At 22.8% G+C, this 18,420-nt stretch overlaps 5 protein-coding genes across 5 annotated transcripts; 3 read left to right on the top strand and 2 right to left on the bottom strand.

Annotated features, from left to right (window-relative positions):
• Positions 1-469: 469 nt before the first annotated feature.
• Positions 470-5,876, top strand: DICPUDRAFT_147536 (uncharacterized protein; the record flags this gene model as incomplete). The annotated part of the gene is made up of 4 exons (XM_003283736.1): positions 470-1,681; positions 1,944-3,057; positions 3,442-5,205; positions 5,236-5,876. 4 exons carry the CDS (start codon positions 470-472, stop codon positions 5,874-5,876), a joined length of 4,731 nt encoding a protein of 1,576 aa, XP_003283784.1.
• A 1,715-nt stretch (positions 5,877-7,591) lies between these two features.
• On the top strand, positions 7,592-10,826 carry DICPUDRAFT_91186 (uncharacterized protein). The gene is made up of 5 exons (XM_003283737.1): positions 7,592-7,687; positions 8,672-8,757; positions 8,843-9,318; positions 9,387-9,893; positions 9,958-10,826. The coding sequence occupies exons 2-5, from the start codon at positions 8,708-8,710 to the stop codon at positions 10,722-10,724; spliced, it is 1,800 nt and encodes a 599-aa protein (XP_003283785.1). The 5' UTR covers positions 7,592-7,687; positions 8,672-8,707; the 3' UTR covers positions 10,725-10,826.
• Positions 10,827-10,985: 159 nt separating this feature from the next.
• DICPUDRAFT_52529 (uncharacterized protein) lies at positions 10,986-11,912 on the bottom strand (the record flags this gene model as incomplete). The annotated part of the gene is made up of 2 exons (XM_003283765.1): positions 11,238-11,912; positions 10,986-11,164 (listed from the first exon to the last, which is right to left on the bottom strand). The coding sequence occupies exons 1-2, from the start codon at positions 11,455-11,457 to the stop codon at positions 10,986-10,988; spliced, it is 399 nt and encodes a 132-aa protein (XP_003283813.1). The 5' UTR covers positions 11,458-11,912.
• A 2,049-nt stretch (positions 11,913-13,961) lies between these two features.
• On the bottom strand, positions 13,962-17,394 carry DICPUDRAFT_147539 (uncharacterized protein; the record flags this gene model as incomplete). Its single annotated transcript, XM_003283766.1, has 2 exons — positions 13,962-16,784; positions 16,855-17,394. 2 exons carry the CDS (start codon positions 17,392-17,394, stop codon positions 13,962-13,964), a joined length of 3,363 nt encoding a protein of 1,120 aa, XP_003283814.1.
• A 315-nt stretch (positions 17,395-17,709) lies between these two features.
• Positions 17,710-18,156, top strand: DICPUDRAFT_147540 (uncharacterized protein; the record flags this gene model as incomplete). The annotated part of the gene is made up of 1 exon (XM_003283738.1): positions 17,710-18,156. One exon carries the CDS (start codon positions 17,710-17,712, stop codon positions 18,154-18,156), a length of 447 nt encoding a protein of 148 aa, XP_003283786.1.
• Positions 18,157-18,420: the final 264 nt, after the last annotated feature.

Here is an 18,420-nt window from a genome sequence, read left to right on the forward strand (position 1 = left end):
GTTTTAGATAAGGCTAATTTCACCAACCATCATCAATCTCTCAGGCACATAATATTTCAAAAGCGATAGAATCAACAAAAGGGGCTATCAAAGAAACTGATATTACTTTTGTTGAATGGGAACAGGTACACCAAAAGGAGATCCAATAGAAGTAAAAGGTGTTTCAATGGCATTAAATACAAAAGAAAGTTCAAATAGAATTCTTATTGGTTCCATAAAATCAAACATTGGTCATTTGGAAGGTAAGTATTTATATATTTAAAAATATAAATTTTATATTAATTTTTTTTTTTTCAAAAAAAGCTTGTTCAGGGGTAGCATCTTTGATTAAATGTTGTTTGATGTTAAAAAATAAATATTATGTTCCAAATTATAAAAGATCAATTGTAATTTCCAAAGATTGGGATGATTTTGAAAATAAATTAAAATTAAATAATAAAATCAAAACTTCAAATTTAAAAACTTCAAAATGTCAAACATTAAAAAAAATCCAATAACAGTTTTCATATTTTGTGGTCATGGTGCTCAATGGAATGGTCAAGGTTTACAATTATATAATAATGAACCAACATATAAAAATTTAATGGATATGTTAGATAAAAAATTTTATGAATATTTTGGTTATTCAATTTTGAAAAAATTAAGATCTATCCCCGATAATGATCTTATAAGTATTCAAGACCCAATATTAGCTCAACCTGCTACATGTATGTTACAAGTTTCTTTATTTGAATTGTATAAAGAATGGGGTATTTCACCATCATTTATTATTGGTCATTCATTAGGTGAGATATCGGCTGCCTATTGTTCAGGTATGATTGATATAGATACTTTTTGTTATTTGGTTTACAATCGTTCTGTTGCTCAAAGTAAAACAAATGGAAGTGGTAAAATGTTATCAACTTTAATCAGTGAAGAAGATTATAAAGATAATTATTTATCAAAATTCCCTAATATTGAAGTAGCTTGTTATAACTCTCCATCATCAGTGGTTTTAGCAGGTAATGAAGAAAATTTAAAGGAAATATCAAAAGATCTTAAAAAAAGAAATATTCATTCAGCATTCTTGGGTTCTCTTTCATCTTTTCACACAAGTAGTCAATTAAAAATAAAAGATCAAATTTTATCATTAAGTTTTAAATCAAAAGAGCCATTAATACCAATATTTTCAACTGTAACCACCCAATTATTTACCAAAGAAACACCTTACACTCCTCAATACCTATTTGATAATATTCATAAACCAGTTAAATATTCCCAAACTATTATTAATTTATATAAACATATTGAAAATAATGATTTAGGTAATGAAATTGCTTTTGTTGAATTGGCACCCCATTCAACATTGGCATTTTATTTAAAACAAATGATGCCTTCTACATGTGATCAAATAAATTCCAATTATTTCAATACAAATTTAATTTCTATTCATTCTCCATTAAACAAAAAAAAACCAAATGATAATTTAGGATTTATGGAAACCATTTCAAAATTATATTGTGATAGTAATTACATTATTAATTTTAAATATCAATTTAAAAACAAGAGTTTAAAACCATTAAGTGGTTTTAAAAATCAACTTTTACCAAAATACCAGTTTGAGGTAAAATCTCCTTTAAAATCATATACCACATTAATCGATATAAAGAAACAACCATTCCAATTTTTAAAAGGTCACCAAGTAAAAGATAAATATTATTTACCAGGAACATCTTATATCTCAAATATATTAAATATCTTTAAAAATCAAAATCTTACTATTAACTATATTAATTTTAAAACTCCATTAGTTTTAAAAGAAAATTCAACATTCCATTTACAAACAAATATATATCCCACCTCAAAAAATGAATATAGGGGTCAATTTGATTTCTTAAAAAAATGGGGAATGGTTAAATACATCAAATGCTAACATTCAAATAACAAATAGTAATAACTCTAAGGTTTTAGAAACTAAATTGGATATCCATGATATAATTAAAAATCATTGTAATTTAGCAAAACTAAACAAAACAGAATTATATAGTAATATAAAATTAAAAACTGGATTAAATTATAGCGGAGCATTCCAAGGCGTATCAGAATTCTATATAGGTGAAAAATGTTCAATGGCTGTTATTCCATTAGGGTTATCACAAAGCATTGACTCGAAATCATTTTTCAATACTGCTTTATTAGATACTTGTTTACATGGATTTATTGGTCTAATCGAAGAAACATCTAATATAGTATTTGATAGTGTCGAGAATATGATTTATTATGCTTCTAATATTCCGTCTGCTGAAAGAAAATCTCAACATGAAAACCTATATGTTTATACACTTATTAAATCAAGAAAGGGAAATAATTTTTATGGTTCAATCAAAGTTTTATTAAGCGATGGAACCATTTTGTGGGATATGAAAAATGCATGTTGTGCATCATTATCTCTTGTGAAAGATGTTTTAACATTAGAATACCCTTCAGATTTAGTTTTTTCAAGATATTTACAATCTAAAGATTCTCCTTTTGAAACACCAAATAGTTTTAATAATTTATACGAAGAGTTTGAAATCAAAGATATCATTGATTTAGAGTATCCTAATTGTTCTTTGACAAAAAAGGTTTTAGATAGCATTTACCAATTGATAAATGAATCTGATTCTTATGAAATTGATATCGAATTAACATGGACTGATATATCCCCATCTATAATTGAAGAAGCAAAAGAAAAACTATCAAATTTTAAAGATAAAAGAGTTGAAATAATTTTTAATCATTTAGATTTAAATGAAGAATTAATAGGAAAACAAAGTATAAAACCAAGTTATTATGATATGGTAATTATGTCAAATGTTTTAAATATTGTTTCAGATGTTAAATTCTCTCTAAATGAGATCTATAAAGTGTTGGCACCAAAAGGATATTTGTTATTTATTGAACTACCATATAAATCAATCATTTTCGATTGTATATTTGGTGTATTTGACCCATGGTGGCAAAACTTTAAAGACCATAATATTAGAAAAGATAGAGCTTGTTTGGATCAAAAAACGTGGAACAAAGTATTGGGTGAATGTAAATTTGAAAATACTAAAATGTCAAATGATTTTAATAATTCAACAACATTTTTAATTCACACACAAAAACCATCATTATTTAACCAAGAATTCAATGAAAAAGAAACATATGACCAAGTTATAGTTTTTTCAAATGAAATTATTTCAAAACAAACCTAACAGTTTATTGATAATATTAAAAATAATTATGAAAAAATTATTCAAGTTTCAAATTTCAATGATTTTAATCAAATTAAATTAACTAATGAATCTTTAATTTTCTTTATTAAAACAATTGACCTTATTAATGTGGATACTTTCAAAGAAGTTACTTTAGAATATATTAATATAAATCAAAAACTATAAAAAGAAAAATGCAGTGGTAAACATGTTTTAATTTCAGTTGATGCAACAACAACCAATTATTTAGCCTCTTCAGTTGTTGGTGCTAATACTTATTATTATGAATTTCCTCTATTGAACACATTTTCAATTGATTTTGATAAGGTCTCAATTAATAATATGAATTTACATAAAATAATTACACCTTTAATAAACCCAAAAATTAACAACCAAAGAGAATATATGGTAAGAAATAATATTGTATATTATGAAAGATTTAAAAAAGAATCTCTATCCAGTTTAAAAAAAGATTTTAAATCAAATTCATACAATAATATAAATAATGATGAAGTATTTTTACATTTAGATTTTAATTTGGAATATATATTAAGATCAAAGAAAACCCAATTAAAACCAAATGAAATAGAAGTTAAAGTCGAATCTTTTGGCATTAATTATAAAGATTTCTTAGTTCATAATGGTTTATTACCAAGTGAAATGATGAATCAGTTCGGTAATTCAAATGACCCAGAATTAGGTTGTGAATTTTCAGGGGTTATAAAAAAAATTGGGGAAAATGTAACTAAATATAAAATAGGAGATAATGTATTTGGTGCTTATTTTAACTCTTCTGCATCACATATTATTGTTGATGAAAACTATATCTGTCACAAACCATCAAATATTACACATACCCAAGCAGCTTCATTACCAATAGTTTATGGGACCAGTTATCATAGTATTTATAATATAGGAAATTTACAACAAGATGAAACTATTTTAATTCATTCAGCTTCGGGAGGCATCGGTTTATCCTCTCTTAATATATTGAAATGGAAAGATCATAAAGGTTTAATTTTTGTAACAGTGGGTTCCACAGAAAAAGAAAAATATTTAAAAGAAAAATTTGGGTCTTTTATAAGTGGTATTTATTCCTCCAGGAACAAAGATTTTGTTAATAATATTAAAGAAAGAGTAAAAGAGTTAAGCTTTAATGAAAAAGAAGGTGTAGATCTTATTTTAAACACTTTGGACAGTAATGAATATATGGGTTCTAACTTTAAAGCTCTTGATATTGGTGGAAGAATTGTTGATTTATCAATCACCCATTTAAATCAAAATGATTTTATGTTAAATAATCATTTTAAATTCAATTTCGCATATTCAAATGTTGAATTTGTCTTTATTCGTAAACAAATAGTCAAAAAATTATTAAATATTATCGCAAAAGGAATTTCAAACAACAGTTTAGAAACAATACCAATTACTGAATTTTCAAGTGAAAATATTAAAGAAGCTATTGAATATATTAATAAACGTAAGCACATTGGTAAAATTGTAGTTAACAATGATATTAATATTTTAGAAAGAATGATTTCACAACAAAAAAATGAAAATTCTTTAGTATTAAAATCAGATTATCATATAAAACCTTCCAATGTTGGTAAAACTGTTTTAATAACAGGCCAAGCTGGAATAGTATTAGAATTATTTAAATGGTTTTTGAAGTATTCAATATCCATAGAAAATGTTATAATTTTATCAAGATCTTCTTTAAGATGGGAATTAGAGTATTTGATTAATAAATTTAAAAATATAAAATTCCATTATAAGATCACTGATGTTAGTGACCCTGTTTCAGTCGATAACTCTTTAGAACAAGTATTTTCAGAAAATCCAACTATTACCAATGTTGATACCATTTTACATTTTGTATATCAACATGCAACTTGCAGAGAAGATGAAATTGATATGAATAATCTTAATATATCTCATGGCGCTAAAACAATGGGTGCAATAAACCTCCATAATCAATCAATTAAACGTAATTGGAAATTAATTAATTTTATTTTAGCATCATCAGTAACTGCAGTAATTGGTTCTTATAATCAATGTAGCTATGTATGTGCAAACAAAGTACTTGATGGTTTAGCAAGCTACAGACGTTCTATTGGTTTACCATGTACAGCATCGAACTGGGGTGCTTTTGGTGGCGCTGGTGTTGTAGCTCGTAATGATACTATTTGGACTTTTGTAGAAGATCAAGGTTTAAATGCTATTCCAACAAGTCATGCTTTAGGTGCACTTGATTTACTGATTCAAAATCAACATTTATCAAATAATTTAATTATTTCAAACTTTAATTTTAAAACTTTCAAAGAATTAAATCAAATACATCATGATAAATTTGATTTTTTATTAAATCAAATAAACAACTCAAATGATTTAAAACTTTCCCAAGCAGACATTGGGGATGCATTTTTAGAAAAAATATCTGAATCTTTATCAATAGATAAACAAAAACTTGATTTAGAAACACAACTTGGTTCTTTTGGTATAGACTCTTTGGTTCTGGTTCAACTTAAAAACTGGGTGGATAAAGAAGTAACTCCAAATATTATCAATACTCAACAACTTTCAAACAATAAAATATCCGTTACTATAAATGTTATTAAAAAAGAATTTGAAAAAAAGAAAAATGATAAAAAGAAATAAATAAAAACTAAAAATAAATATAAATTAAAATAATAAAATTTTTTTTTTAAAATTATAAATTTATAATTTATATATTAAATTGTGATTTATAATATATATATTTATATATAATGAATTATCATTTTAATTTAACTTCTCCAAATAAAATGGAGAAATTAAATAAAAATGATAATTCATTATATATATAAATATTATATATTTATAAATTATAAATTAATGTAATAAATTGTATTTTATATTTATATAAGTCCCGCACGCGCCCTGTTAAAGTTTAACAACCAAAAAAATGCTTTTTAAACTTTGACTATAACCTAAACCATCAACTATAATACTAAAACCATGTTCGATAATTTAAGTAACGGCTTCATTAATCCTATGAAGCAATTCTTGGGAAACTCTTTCCAACCATATCTAATTTCTTCTTTCTTCGTTATATATACCATATGGTTTGACAGTAAGGTGCCCTAAAGGAAAATTTTAAATAAAAATGATTATTCATTATATATATAAAATTTATAACATAAATTTATAATTTATAAAAATAATAAATTTAAAAAAAAAAAATAATAAATTTAAAAAAAATAAAAATAAAAATAATAAATTTAAAAAAAAATAAAAATAAAAATAAAAATAAAAATAAAAATAAAAATAAAAATAAAAATAAAAATAAAAATAAAAAATGAAAAAAAGGGGGAATTTATAAAAAAAAATTTATGATATAAAATCGCAATAAATTTAAATATCCCAGTAATTAATAAAAAGAAATATAAATAAAGTAACTATATTACTAATAAATATTACTATATTAAATTATTTTTTTTTTAATCTTAAAATAGAATTTTAGATTATATAAAAAATATAATTTTAATAAAAAAAAAAAAAAGAAAAACACACACAGCTTAATATATAAAAATGTGGGGTGTGTGAAAGTGTGAGTTATGTGTGAACATTAATTTTTTTTATGCATATAATCTCACTTTCAATTAAAAAAACTTTCGATTTATTGAGTTGGTTTATATATAAAAAAAAAAAAAAAAAAAAAAAATTTGGTTTTTAAAAAACTCTAAAGTTTTTTTTAATTATATATTTTTAGTTTAAAGTAATATATTTTTATTTAAATAATAATAACTTCAAAATAAATACATTTATAAAACTATATAATAATAAACTTATCAATTACAAAAAAAAATTTTATTATTTTAAAAAAAATTTTAAAAAATAAAAATAAATTAAATTATTTAAATTTTTTAATTTTTATTTTTCAAATTAAATAAAAAACCATTTCAATAATACACACATAACATGATATACATGGTGTTTTTTTATCCAAATAATAATATTCAAAAATAATATAAACAAAACCTTTTCTTTTAATAAAATAACCCTATATTTTAAAATCTTTCTTTGTTTAAAAAATAATTTTTTATAAACCCAAAAAAAAAAAAAAAAAAAACATTGTGATTTTTAAATAAATACATAATTTTAGAATAAATATAAAAAAATAAATAAGGTTATTATAGTAAAAAACAACATAGCTCAAAATTAAAAATTAAAAATTAAAAAATGTAAGTTTCACAATAATAATAATATTAATTAAATAAAATAAAAAGTGTAACAGATACTAGAGTAAAAATTTTTTTTTTTTTTTTTTTTTTTTAATATAAATTTTGTTTTTTTTTTTTCTTTTTTTAATATATAAAAATAACCTATAATAAATAATTTTTAATAAAACTATATTTTTTTTTTAAAATATTAAACAATAATATTGTATTTACAATAATCTTGTCTTAAAACATAATAAAATATAGTGGGTAAAAACAATAAAATTTTTGTAAATTTAAATTATTGCAGAACTACTGTTAATCATTATTTCCCTCCAATATAACTATTTATATAATACACACTCAATAATAATATAAATAATAAAACAATTTAATTAAAAATTAATCATATAACATCAAAAAAAAAAAATGCAAAACATCCCCCCTTTCAATTAATATATATCCAACCAAGACTTTTTTATTTGTATATTATAAAACAATTATATATTATTAATATGGGGGAAAAATGGGTGTTGGAAAAAAAAAAAAAAAGAATACCCCACCACTCATATATTTGCATTTATTAGTTTTTTATTTCCCACTCGAAATAGTTTAAAAATAAACTACAAGTGGGTGTATAAGTTAGAAAGAGTAACTTAATAAAAAAAAATAAAAAAAAACAAATATTATCATATATATTTTTAATATTATTTAAGATTACATATAAATATATATAATCAAATCAAAAAGAATCAATAGAAAAAAAATACATTGTTATATATATAATTTTTTTTCATATAATATTTTTTTTCACACAAATAAAAACACACACCTTCTCTCTATTTAAATAAAACACAATATTAAATCGATTAAACATATAATAATACCATTTAATATTTAAATAATAAATAAAAATAAAATTAAATAAAAAAAAAAAAAAAGAAAAAAGAAAAAAATTAATTTATTTTTATTTTTGTCGTATTATCATTAATAACTATATTAAACCAACAATATTAAAAATTCTTAATTTATCAACTCCATCAAATTGTGTAAGAAAAAAAGAAAAAAGGAATAAAACTCTTTATTTAATTTGTTTTCTATTTTTAAATTAAAATAACTTTTAATTTTAAATTATTTGTTTTAGTATTTTTGTATTTCGTAATATTTTTTTTTTTTAATTAATTATAAAAATATACAAGTGTCATAATAGTTTATTTTCTATAATAACATATTAATATTTTTTTTTTAAAAAAGTTTATATTACTCTCAATTATCTTTTAACAAATAAAAATGATGTCAGAAGGAATAGATGATAGCGATCCAGTTTCAGAGGCCGTTGGGTAAGTTTATTTAACTATTATTACAATTACTATCAAATAAAACTATTATTTTTAACTAATTAAAATTTTTTTTAAAAATATTTAGATTTATTAGCAATATACTAACTGATAACCCAGAAACTCAATATCAAGGTTTAAAGGGATTAATGTTATGCCCAACAGTTCATGTAGTAGAATTATTTAAAAACCCAGATTATTACTATCATATTAAAAAACACCCAAATCACAAACATGTATTTATTTCACCCTCTTCCTCTAAATCATCATCATCTCCTGCAAACAGTAATAACTCGTCACCAAATAATAGTAATAACTCATCACCAACACATAGCTCATCACCACCTACCAATAAAGAAACAAATAATCACCATTCGCCACACAACGGTTCCCAATGCAGCCAATGCTCTCCAAATGGTTCACCAAAATATTCAGAAATTGATTTTGATAAAATTTCAAAGAAAAGAAAAAGTAATATTAAAAGTTTAATAGAACTATGTTTATCAGAAACCAAAAAGGTACAGTCATCAGCATTAAGACTACTATGGCATCTATCTGCTCAAGGTAAAATTTATTTATTTAATATATAATATATTATATATAAAAACTAATTTATTTTTTATTATTTTTAGCTGATTTAAAGGTTTTATTATTTGAAGAAGGTGTTTTAGATAAATTGAAATATTTGATGTTTTCTGATATAGAAAAGAGCAAAGATGAACAAGATAAACAAAGCCAAATACACAGAACAGAAGTTCAATTAGCATCATCAGCAATATTACAGAACATTACAGAATATAGATTCGAAAAAGGTGAAATCAATCCAAATCAAGTTAAAATAGTAAATGAAAATATAGTAGAGTTAATTTTAATACCACGTTCAAAGAGTTCAGATAAAAGAATTCAATTCCTTACTACTTTAACTATAGCTAACCTTTCAATGAATGAAGAAAACCACAGTGAACTCCAAAAGTGCAATGCATTTGATTTAGTTGAAAGATTTGTTATTTCAAATAGTATTTATATGGATTTAGTGTGCCATTGGATTACACTTCAACCCCACATACCTTTACTACACTCTAAATACTATCAAGTTCAATTATTTGCGTTATACTGCCTATATAATTTAATGAGAAATGGTAAATATAATAATATTTAATATAACATAAAAAACATTTTATTAACTGTTTTTTTTTATTTTAGATCAATATAAAGTTGAAGTTTGGAAAAGTTTAAGCGTAAACAATGGTGTTCAGTCAATATTTTATCTATTACATTCACCACATGGCAAAGTAGTTGAACTAGCAAGAAAGATAGCAGATCAATTACAAATCGAAGAACCCTCAGTGACAGTTAATACAACCAAAATCGGAACAGATTTAAGAAAGCTATTTAATAATCAAGAGTACTCGGATATCACTTTCGTTTGTGAAGGTAAAAAACTCTATGCACATAAAGCGATTTGTGCATCACGTTGTGAACAACTTAGAGCAATGTTCACTTGGGGTAAAGAATCAAAAGAAAACGAAATTACACTTCCAGATATACCCTATTTAGCTATGTATGGTGTTTTAGAATATATTTATTGTGGTATTGCAAATATAACTTGGGAAAATGCCTGTGATCTTTTACAATGGGCAGATTACTTTTCTCTATCCGGTCTTAAGAGCTCCTGTGAATTTTATCTATGGCACTATATTGACACAGATAATGCTCCAATTATTCTAACTGTTGCTGATCGTTACCGTTGTACTCAACTAAGAAATGTTGCTTCTAATTTTGTTATTAGAAATTGGGAAAAAATAAAAGATTCAGAAGTTTGGGTTAATCAAGTATCTCAAGATGTTAAGAACTTTATAAACGAAAAAATATATTCTTTAATAACCTGTTCATGTGGTTGCATATGCAGTTGTGTCGATGATGTAAATAATAAATCTTCACAATCACCACAACAAACTATTGATGAATAAAAAAATAATAATATCAATATATAATAATAAAATAAAAATATTAATAATTATAATAAATAATTAAACTATATTTAAATTTGTTAAAATAAATATTAAATTTCTAAAAAAAAAAAAACAAATAATATTATTTACAAAACTATTTTTATAATTTTTTTTTAAACTTTTTTATTGTTACAAAAAAAAAAAATGCCAATTACTTTTAATTATTGATTTTATTTTTTATATTTATTATAGTATTATTTATTATTTATTATTTATTATTTAAAAATATGGTCTTAAAGGTACTACATTTTTATCATAAGCTGAAACAATATCAAATTCATCAAAACGTTTTGGTTCTCTTTGTTGATTATCACCTAATAAACATATTTCTTTTAATTTTTCTTCGACTTCTTGTTCTGATAAATTAGTAACAACTGTTTTTTCTTCTTCACCCCAATCTTTATGTAAAAATAAAAAGAGTTAGTTTATTTGAAAGGTTTTTTAATATTTTGAAGAATTATGTATCCTTACCGTAACGAGCATAGATGGTTGGTTCGATACCGTGGCCTTCACGAATGAGTAATGGTAACTTTGGGTTTAATCTCTTTAAATCAGTATAATTATTTACAACAAAATTTCTTAAACCTTCTGAGCTTTTGTTTGATTGGCAGAAAGTAATTCTGATTTCTCTTAAGTTGTGTGATAATAAAGCTCTCCAAGACATCTGTGAAGATGTTATTCGTTTGTTCATTTTATAAGATTCGATATAAAGTTGATTAATTTTTATTTTTAAAATAAAAAAAATAAAAAGATTTTATGATTAATAATTTGGATAAAACTAATTATAAATATTATTAAACTTTATAGTATTATAAAAATTTTATAAAAAAAGAATTACAATAAAAAAAAAATTACAATAAAAAAAAACACAATTATGTTTTATTTTAAAACCAATAAGATTACTATTACAAATGAATTATTATATTATTTAATATTAAATACACAAAAAAAAAAAATAAAAATAATCCAATTTTTTAATATATATTAACGTTGGTTGTTTGATTAGTGGCACAGCAATAAAATATTAAAATTTATAATTACTGCTACTGAACTCTAGATTTATATAAATATATTTTTGGAATGTATAATATTTTTTTGTCTATGTTTGTCTTGGTATGTGTGAGTGTGGGTGTGGTTAGGTGTGATACATATACATAACAATAAATAACTATTTATAACTATTAATTATGTGGAAAAGTAACAATAACAAAGTTAAAAAGAAAACAAATATAAATACAAATAAATAGACACAAATAAAATAAAGGCGCTTTTTTTTTTAGTACGTGTATTTATTTTATTAATTTAAATTCTTTTTAAATGCTATTTAACAAATACAGTTATTATTGTTAAAATTTTAAATTTTAATATTGTAAAATTTTACAGCAACAACAAAAAAAAATTGTGCACACTATATAATCATGAAATAATTATAGACATAAAAACAACATAAATAACAAATTCTATTTTAATTTTATTTATTTTGATGTCAATAAAAAATAAAAAAAAACAAATAAATAAATAAATATTTTCTTTTTTTTTCTTTTTTTCTTTTTATTTTAATTCCATTTATCTTTTTATATCTACAACCCAATAACATATTAGAAAAATAAAAAAATAAAAAAATAGACACTAGCACAAACAACAACACATTTATTTGGATATTTTGTGATGGGTAATAATGTATGTTTGGGTGCTCTTTCGAGATAAATAAAAAAAAAAAAGTGTGGTGGTAGTATACTCTATTTGAAGTATTGAGGAAACTGAGTGTTTTGTGTGGTGATAATAATTTTTTTTTTGTTGGGGTATAACAAAAAACCATTAAAAAAAAAGTTGCTTTAAAGATATTAATTTTGCACACATCTTTTTATATTAAAAGATTTCATTATTATTATTCTATATGATAAATTTGTATTTATTATATTTTACAATATTTTATGAGGTGGAGTGGTAATAGCGAGAAAAACACACACAAAAAAAAATGATTTATTAAATATTATTTGATATGAATAGTTTTATTTTTGACAACGATTTGGGTAGTTAGTTAATTTAACATTTGAGATAAAATATGTGTTAAAAAAGGTTTATATTTGTACTATACGATTGTTTTTTTTTTTTTTTTTTTCATTTGTAAATTTGAATTTAGTGATGTGAATACAGTGATGTGAAATCAAAATAATTTATTTATTATAATTATTGTTATTATAACTACTATTATTATTGTTTGGTGTGAATGTTATGATTATCTAATAATAAAATAGAATTTAGATTCTTTCCCCTATTTTCTTCTCTATGTATGCTGTGTGTATTTCATTTCCTGTTATATTTTTATGTTATTATATAAAACACACAATCACAAAATCACCCCAAACAATATAAATATAAAAGTTATGAATTTATTATTAGATTGAAGATGTGTAAAGTTTAAACTAAACAAACATAATAACATTGGTTTTTATTTATATTACTCTATTATTATTATTAATACTATTATTATTATTATTATTATAGCTATTATTATAGTTATTAACCATGATGTTTTTTATTTTAAAGTTTTTTATAAATAAAATATAATTTGAAAATTTTTTAAAATTTATTTAACTTTATTTTTCTATTAATTTATATTTGTATCTATTAATTAAATATCTTTTCTCTTTTCTTTTGATTATGTATGTTTATTATTAAAGCTATTATTATTATTTACAAAGAATATATTATATGTACAAATTTTATTATTGTGTTTATACAAAACAAAATAAATTAACAATTAAAATAAAAAAATAAAATAATAAAAAAATACAAAGTTTATAGATATTTTTATTGGAATTCCATTTTGATTGTGATTTTATTTTATTTTATTCACTACCTTTTGTGATATGTGTAATATGTTAATATGAGTGTTTCAAAACTGAACAAAAAAAAAAAAATAAAAAAAAATAAAAAATCATCAAAAATTAAAAAAATAAAAAAAATTTTAAAAAAAAAATAAAAATTTTTTTTTTTTTTTTTTTTTTATTATTTTTTTATTTAATTATTTTATTTTACGAATTCAAATAATTTTTAAACCCAAGGGTTCCAATCGAAATTCATTATTTGATTATGATTTATGTAAACTAAATAAATGTTAAAAAAAAAAAAAAATACTAAATAAAAAAGGGTTGTATAAAAAATTATAAACACAAGTTTTTATTTTTTTTTTTAATCAGTGATTATTTTGATATTGCAAATTTGAGAAAGTTTTTGAACAAAAAATATTTTGTTTGCATCTTTTCCACTTGTTTTAATACCAATTTTACCTGCAATGTGTTTTAATTCTGCTAATGTCATTTTTTCATAATCTGGTTTATTTGAGGTGTTGCTATTATTATTATTATTATTATTATTATTATTATTATTATTATTATTATTATTATTATTATTATTATTATTATTATTTATTGGTACAATAGCTTGTGGTTTTTGTATGGGTGATGGTAAAGATGATGGAGTATTTACAATACTTGATTTTGATAATTTTGATGAAGATATGGCTGGAATTCTTATATTCAAACCATTATTTTTTGTTGTTGTTATTAATGCAGTTGAGTGTGATTGATTTTTTGGTGGTGAAATAAGTTGTTTGTTTGGTGAAAATGAATCTTGAGATTTATTTGTTTTATCAAATATATCATCATCATTAAAATTGTTAGAGTTATTTTTATCATAACCACCGGCACCAAATTGATCCATTCCATCATCATCAAGGCCAAAATCGAATGATGAGCTACCAATGTCATTAGTATTGCTATTGTCATTGCTATTATTATTGCTATTGTTATTGCTAATTTTATTATTAAAGGATGTTGATAAACTGAATTCAAAACTATCATCAATGATATTGCTATTATTTTGTTTTATTATATTTACTATTGTTTCTTTTTCTTTTTCTTTTTCTTTTTCTTTTTCTTTTTCTTTTTCTTTTTCTTTTTCTTTTTCTTTTTCTTTTTCAATATCTAAACCTTTATTTTTTTTTAATTTTTTACCTTTATTTCTTTTTCTTTTTTTTCTTTGAAGATGATGACAAGGTCTATTATGGTGATCACTGTCGCTACTAGTTTCGCTTTCACTTTCACTTTCGTTTTCACTTTCATTAGAAAAGCTCGAGTTGCTGTAAACTTCATAGGATCTCTTTTTATGTTTTTTGTTTTTTCTTTTATTGAGGCGATTAGATATTTTAAATGTTTGATTTAAATCTGTTAAAATTGGAATATTAGTTGAGTTTAGTTTATAATCATTTAAATTGCTACTATTATCATTTATTAATATTAATGAGGTGTTTATATTAAATTGTTTTTTAAGTTCATCAATCGCCATTTCTTTTTCGACTGTAAATCTACCTAAACTGCAATAGAATTCTTTTTCTAATGATTCGATTTCTTTGGTAACTCTTTCTCTTTCTCTATTGATTATAGTCGAGTATTTATCGGTTATTTTATTTAATTCATTTAGAAATTTATTTATATCTTTGCTATTGTTTTGATTATTTAAATCTATAATTGAGATATTGATTGATTGTTTTGGTGATATTGGTCTTTTAACTGAAGATTTATATCCCATTGGTATTTGGTATGATGATGGATGATCTTGTGTTTTTTCAGAGTGTGGTTGCTCATTATTGTCTGTCTTTGTATTTACATTATAATCAAAACTTGGAGATTGCTCTTCATATAGTGATGATGGGTGCCCATCAACAAAGTCCCAGGTTTCTTTGTCCCCTTGATTCTCTTCATTATCTTTTTTTACATCGTTTTCCTCTTCCTCTTCCTCTTGTTCTTCCTTTTCTTCTTTTTCTTTATTTGAATTGGGTTTACTGTCATCAGATGCATTTATTTCCAATACACTATCTTTCTCATTACCGCTAATATTGCTAATGATACCTCTGTCAATAATTCTTTCATCAACCTCATTTTCAGAGATGTTTGGTTCGTTACTGGTTGGGTCGTCATAAAGATATTTGCCTTTATTATTTGTTTCTAATGGTTGTTGAGATCCTAAATAGTATCTATTATTTTCATTGTTATCATCACGAAATTTAGAGATGTCCCAAAGTGAAGAGTTCTTTTGAGGTGTAAATTTTTTTGAAAGCTTACTTGTTGAAAATTTTGGTGTTGATTGAATTAACTCATCATCCTTATTTTGTTTTGTTGAGGGAAATATAATATCAGCAACTCTTGAAGATATGTCATTTCTACTACTTGAGGTGGTTGTAGGGGTATTGGTAAGAGTAAGTTTTCTATTGCTGTTTGCTGATACTGGGTTTATAGTTGGGATTTTAAAACCAGCCAAGTCTAGAGGTGTTGATGAAACTTCGACTGATGCCGATGAACAGTTTGACATTGATTCTGAAAGTGCCATGGCCATATTTAATTGATCTTGATATTCTTCATCATTATCTTCGTTTTTGCTCTTTTTCTTTGTTTCTTCATGGGCATATTGATAATTTTCTTGATCTTCATCATCAAAAAATGGTTTATCTTGTGAAATTTGAATAGTCTTTTTTGAATGTTGTTTTTTTGATGGTTTTTTATTTACACCGCCATCACTTGAGTCTTTATCGCTATTGTTATTATTACCAAAAAAATTTGATGTTATTAAACCATTGTTATTTATTTTTGAAGATTTATTAGTTTTAGATTTCTTTTTACTTGCTGTTGTTGTTGTCGTTGTTGTTGTTACTGAATTCTTATTAGCTGGCTGTTGATCATTATTTTCATATAGAGATAAAAGCTCGCTTGTTGGAAGTTTATTCTTTTTTGCACAGTTTTTAATGTGTACTATTCTGGCATCGCTCAAAACTTTTGATAAATCTTTATTGCAAATTAAACAATGCTCTTGATTTTCTTTTGATTTTTTACATTTATCAATATGCTCTTCTTGCTTTCTTTTTGAATAATTTGATAAATCTTTTGAACATATTTTGCAAATATTGGTTTTATTGTGGCTGGAATTTTCCAAACATTGATTAATATGAATTTCTTTTTCCTAAAAAATGATATAAATATAAATATAAATTCAATAAAATAAAATATAATATTTAATTTTTAATACATACCTCTCTGGTTAATGATGCAATTGATATATTACAAATTATACACTTTGAAACTATTACTTTGGATTGCTGCGAGTTACTTCCACTATTATTAATATTACAATTTAATTCTTCAGATTTATTATTTACATTATTAATTGGGCTCGCTGGGGTATTTAAATTCTCTTTATTATTTACATTATTATCCTCTAATGGTGAAGATGTTATAATATCTTCATTATCCAATTCTATGAGATGTGATTGTGACTGTGATTGAAGTTTTGGTTGTGGTTGTTGTAATTGCGGTTGCAGTTGTGGTTGTGATTGTGATTGTGATTGTGGTTGTGGTTGAGATATAGTATGTGATTTTTCTTCAATAAGGATAATATCTTTTTCTTTTTCTTTTTCTTTTTCTTTTTCTTTTTCTTTCTCTTTATCTTTTTCTTTTTCCTTTTCTTTCTGACTGTTTAAATAGGATGAGGTTGGTCTTTGGGCTTGTTCTAATTGATCTAATGATATTTTTGATTTTTGATTTTTGTTATTACTTTCAATGTGTTCCGACATTGCTATTTAACTATGAATCTAACATTTGTTTAAATAAATACAAGAATGCATTATTGTTATCTGAAAAATTAAAAATTATAAAAAATTTTAATTTTAAAAAAAATAAAATAAAAATAAAAATAAAAATTTTTTTTTAAAATTTTTATTTTTTTTATTGGAAATTTTTTTCTTCTAAATACAAATAATAAATTATTAACTATTTCTTTTCATTAAAATTTATTTAATAAACTCTCTTTTATTTTATTCTTTATTTTTTATTTTATTAAACCTAAAACTAAAACTAATTGTCACTGCTCGGTTTTTAATGGAAATAAGATGATAGATCCATCAGAGATTTTAGAAAACTATAGAAAGGAACTGACTCTAACTTATGATCAATTTATTGCTCAACATCAGGTCAAAGAAAATCAAATCGTGAATGATGTAGGTTATGAAAAAATGATTCAACTTAAAAGAATTGATATGAATAGCGATGAGCATTTCTTCTTTAAAGATAACATGATGAAAATTATATATCTCACTAATAATAAGCTTGTAGGGATTATTTGGAGTGAATTCATACAGTCAATTCATAAGAATGATCAAGGAGAAATCGTTGGTTCACGAGCAAGTAAAATAGCAAACCATATAATTTATGCTAAAAATGGTATTGCCGCTTCAATTGAAGGCGATAATGTAATTTTTATCGAATTCTTTCCCCCTCAATCTTTGCAGGAATATTTATCTGGTATTTATAAGAAGCCACTTTCATTTCGGAGATAACAAATTATTTTATAGCTTTTTATTTAAATAAAAAAAGATCATATGACAAATACCACAAGGCAACAGGTTCGGTTGGGATCTTTTGAAAAAAATAAAAAATTAAAAATATTTAAAAAAAAAAAAAATTAAATAAAAAAAAAACGGTGTTTTTATAAAAACCAATAGGATTGCGTAAATTTGTGGGATGGTTTTTTGGAATCTAGATACCAACAACTGATAATATTTTCAGTATGAAAAATCAAGAAAAACAATTTTTTGAAAATC

This window comes from Dictyostelium purpureum (assembly GCF_000190715.1).
Source record: "Dictyostelium purpureum unplaced genomic scaffold DICPUscaffold_13, whole genome shotgun sequence".
Lineage (NCBI taxonomy): Eukaryota > Evosea > Eumycetozoa > Dictyosteliales > Dictyosteliaceae > Dictyostelium > Dictyostelium purpureum.

What these genes read in the sequence shown, in the direction of transcription:
- DICPUDRAFT_91186 (XM_003283737.1), top strand. Translation starts at nt 8,708, where the DNA reads ATGATGTCAGAAGGAATAGATGATAGCGATCCAGTTTCAGAGGCCGTT. An exon ending in ATGGCATCTATCTGCTCAAG is followed by an intron (nt 9,319 to 9,386) that starts GTAAAATTTATT and finishes TATTATTTTTAG; the next exon opens with CTGATTTAAAGGTTTTATTA. An exon ending in ATATAATTTAATGAGAAATG is followed by an intron (nt 9,894 to 9,957) that starts GTAAATATAATA and finishes TTTTTATTTTAG; the next exon opens with ATCAATATAAAGTTGAAGTT.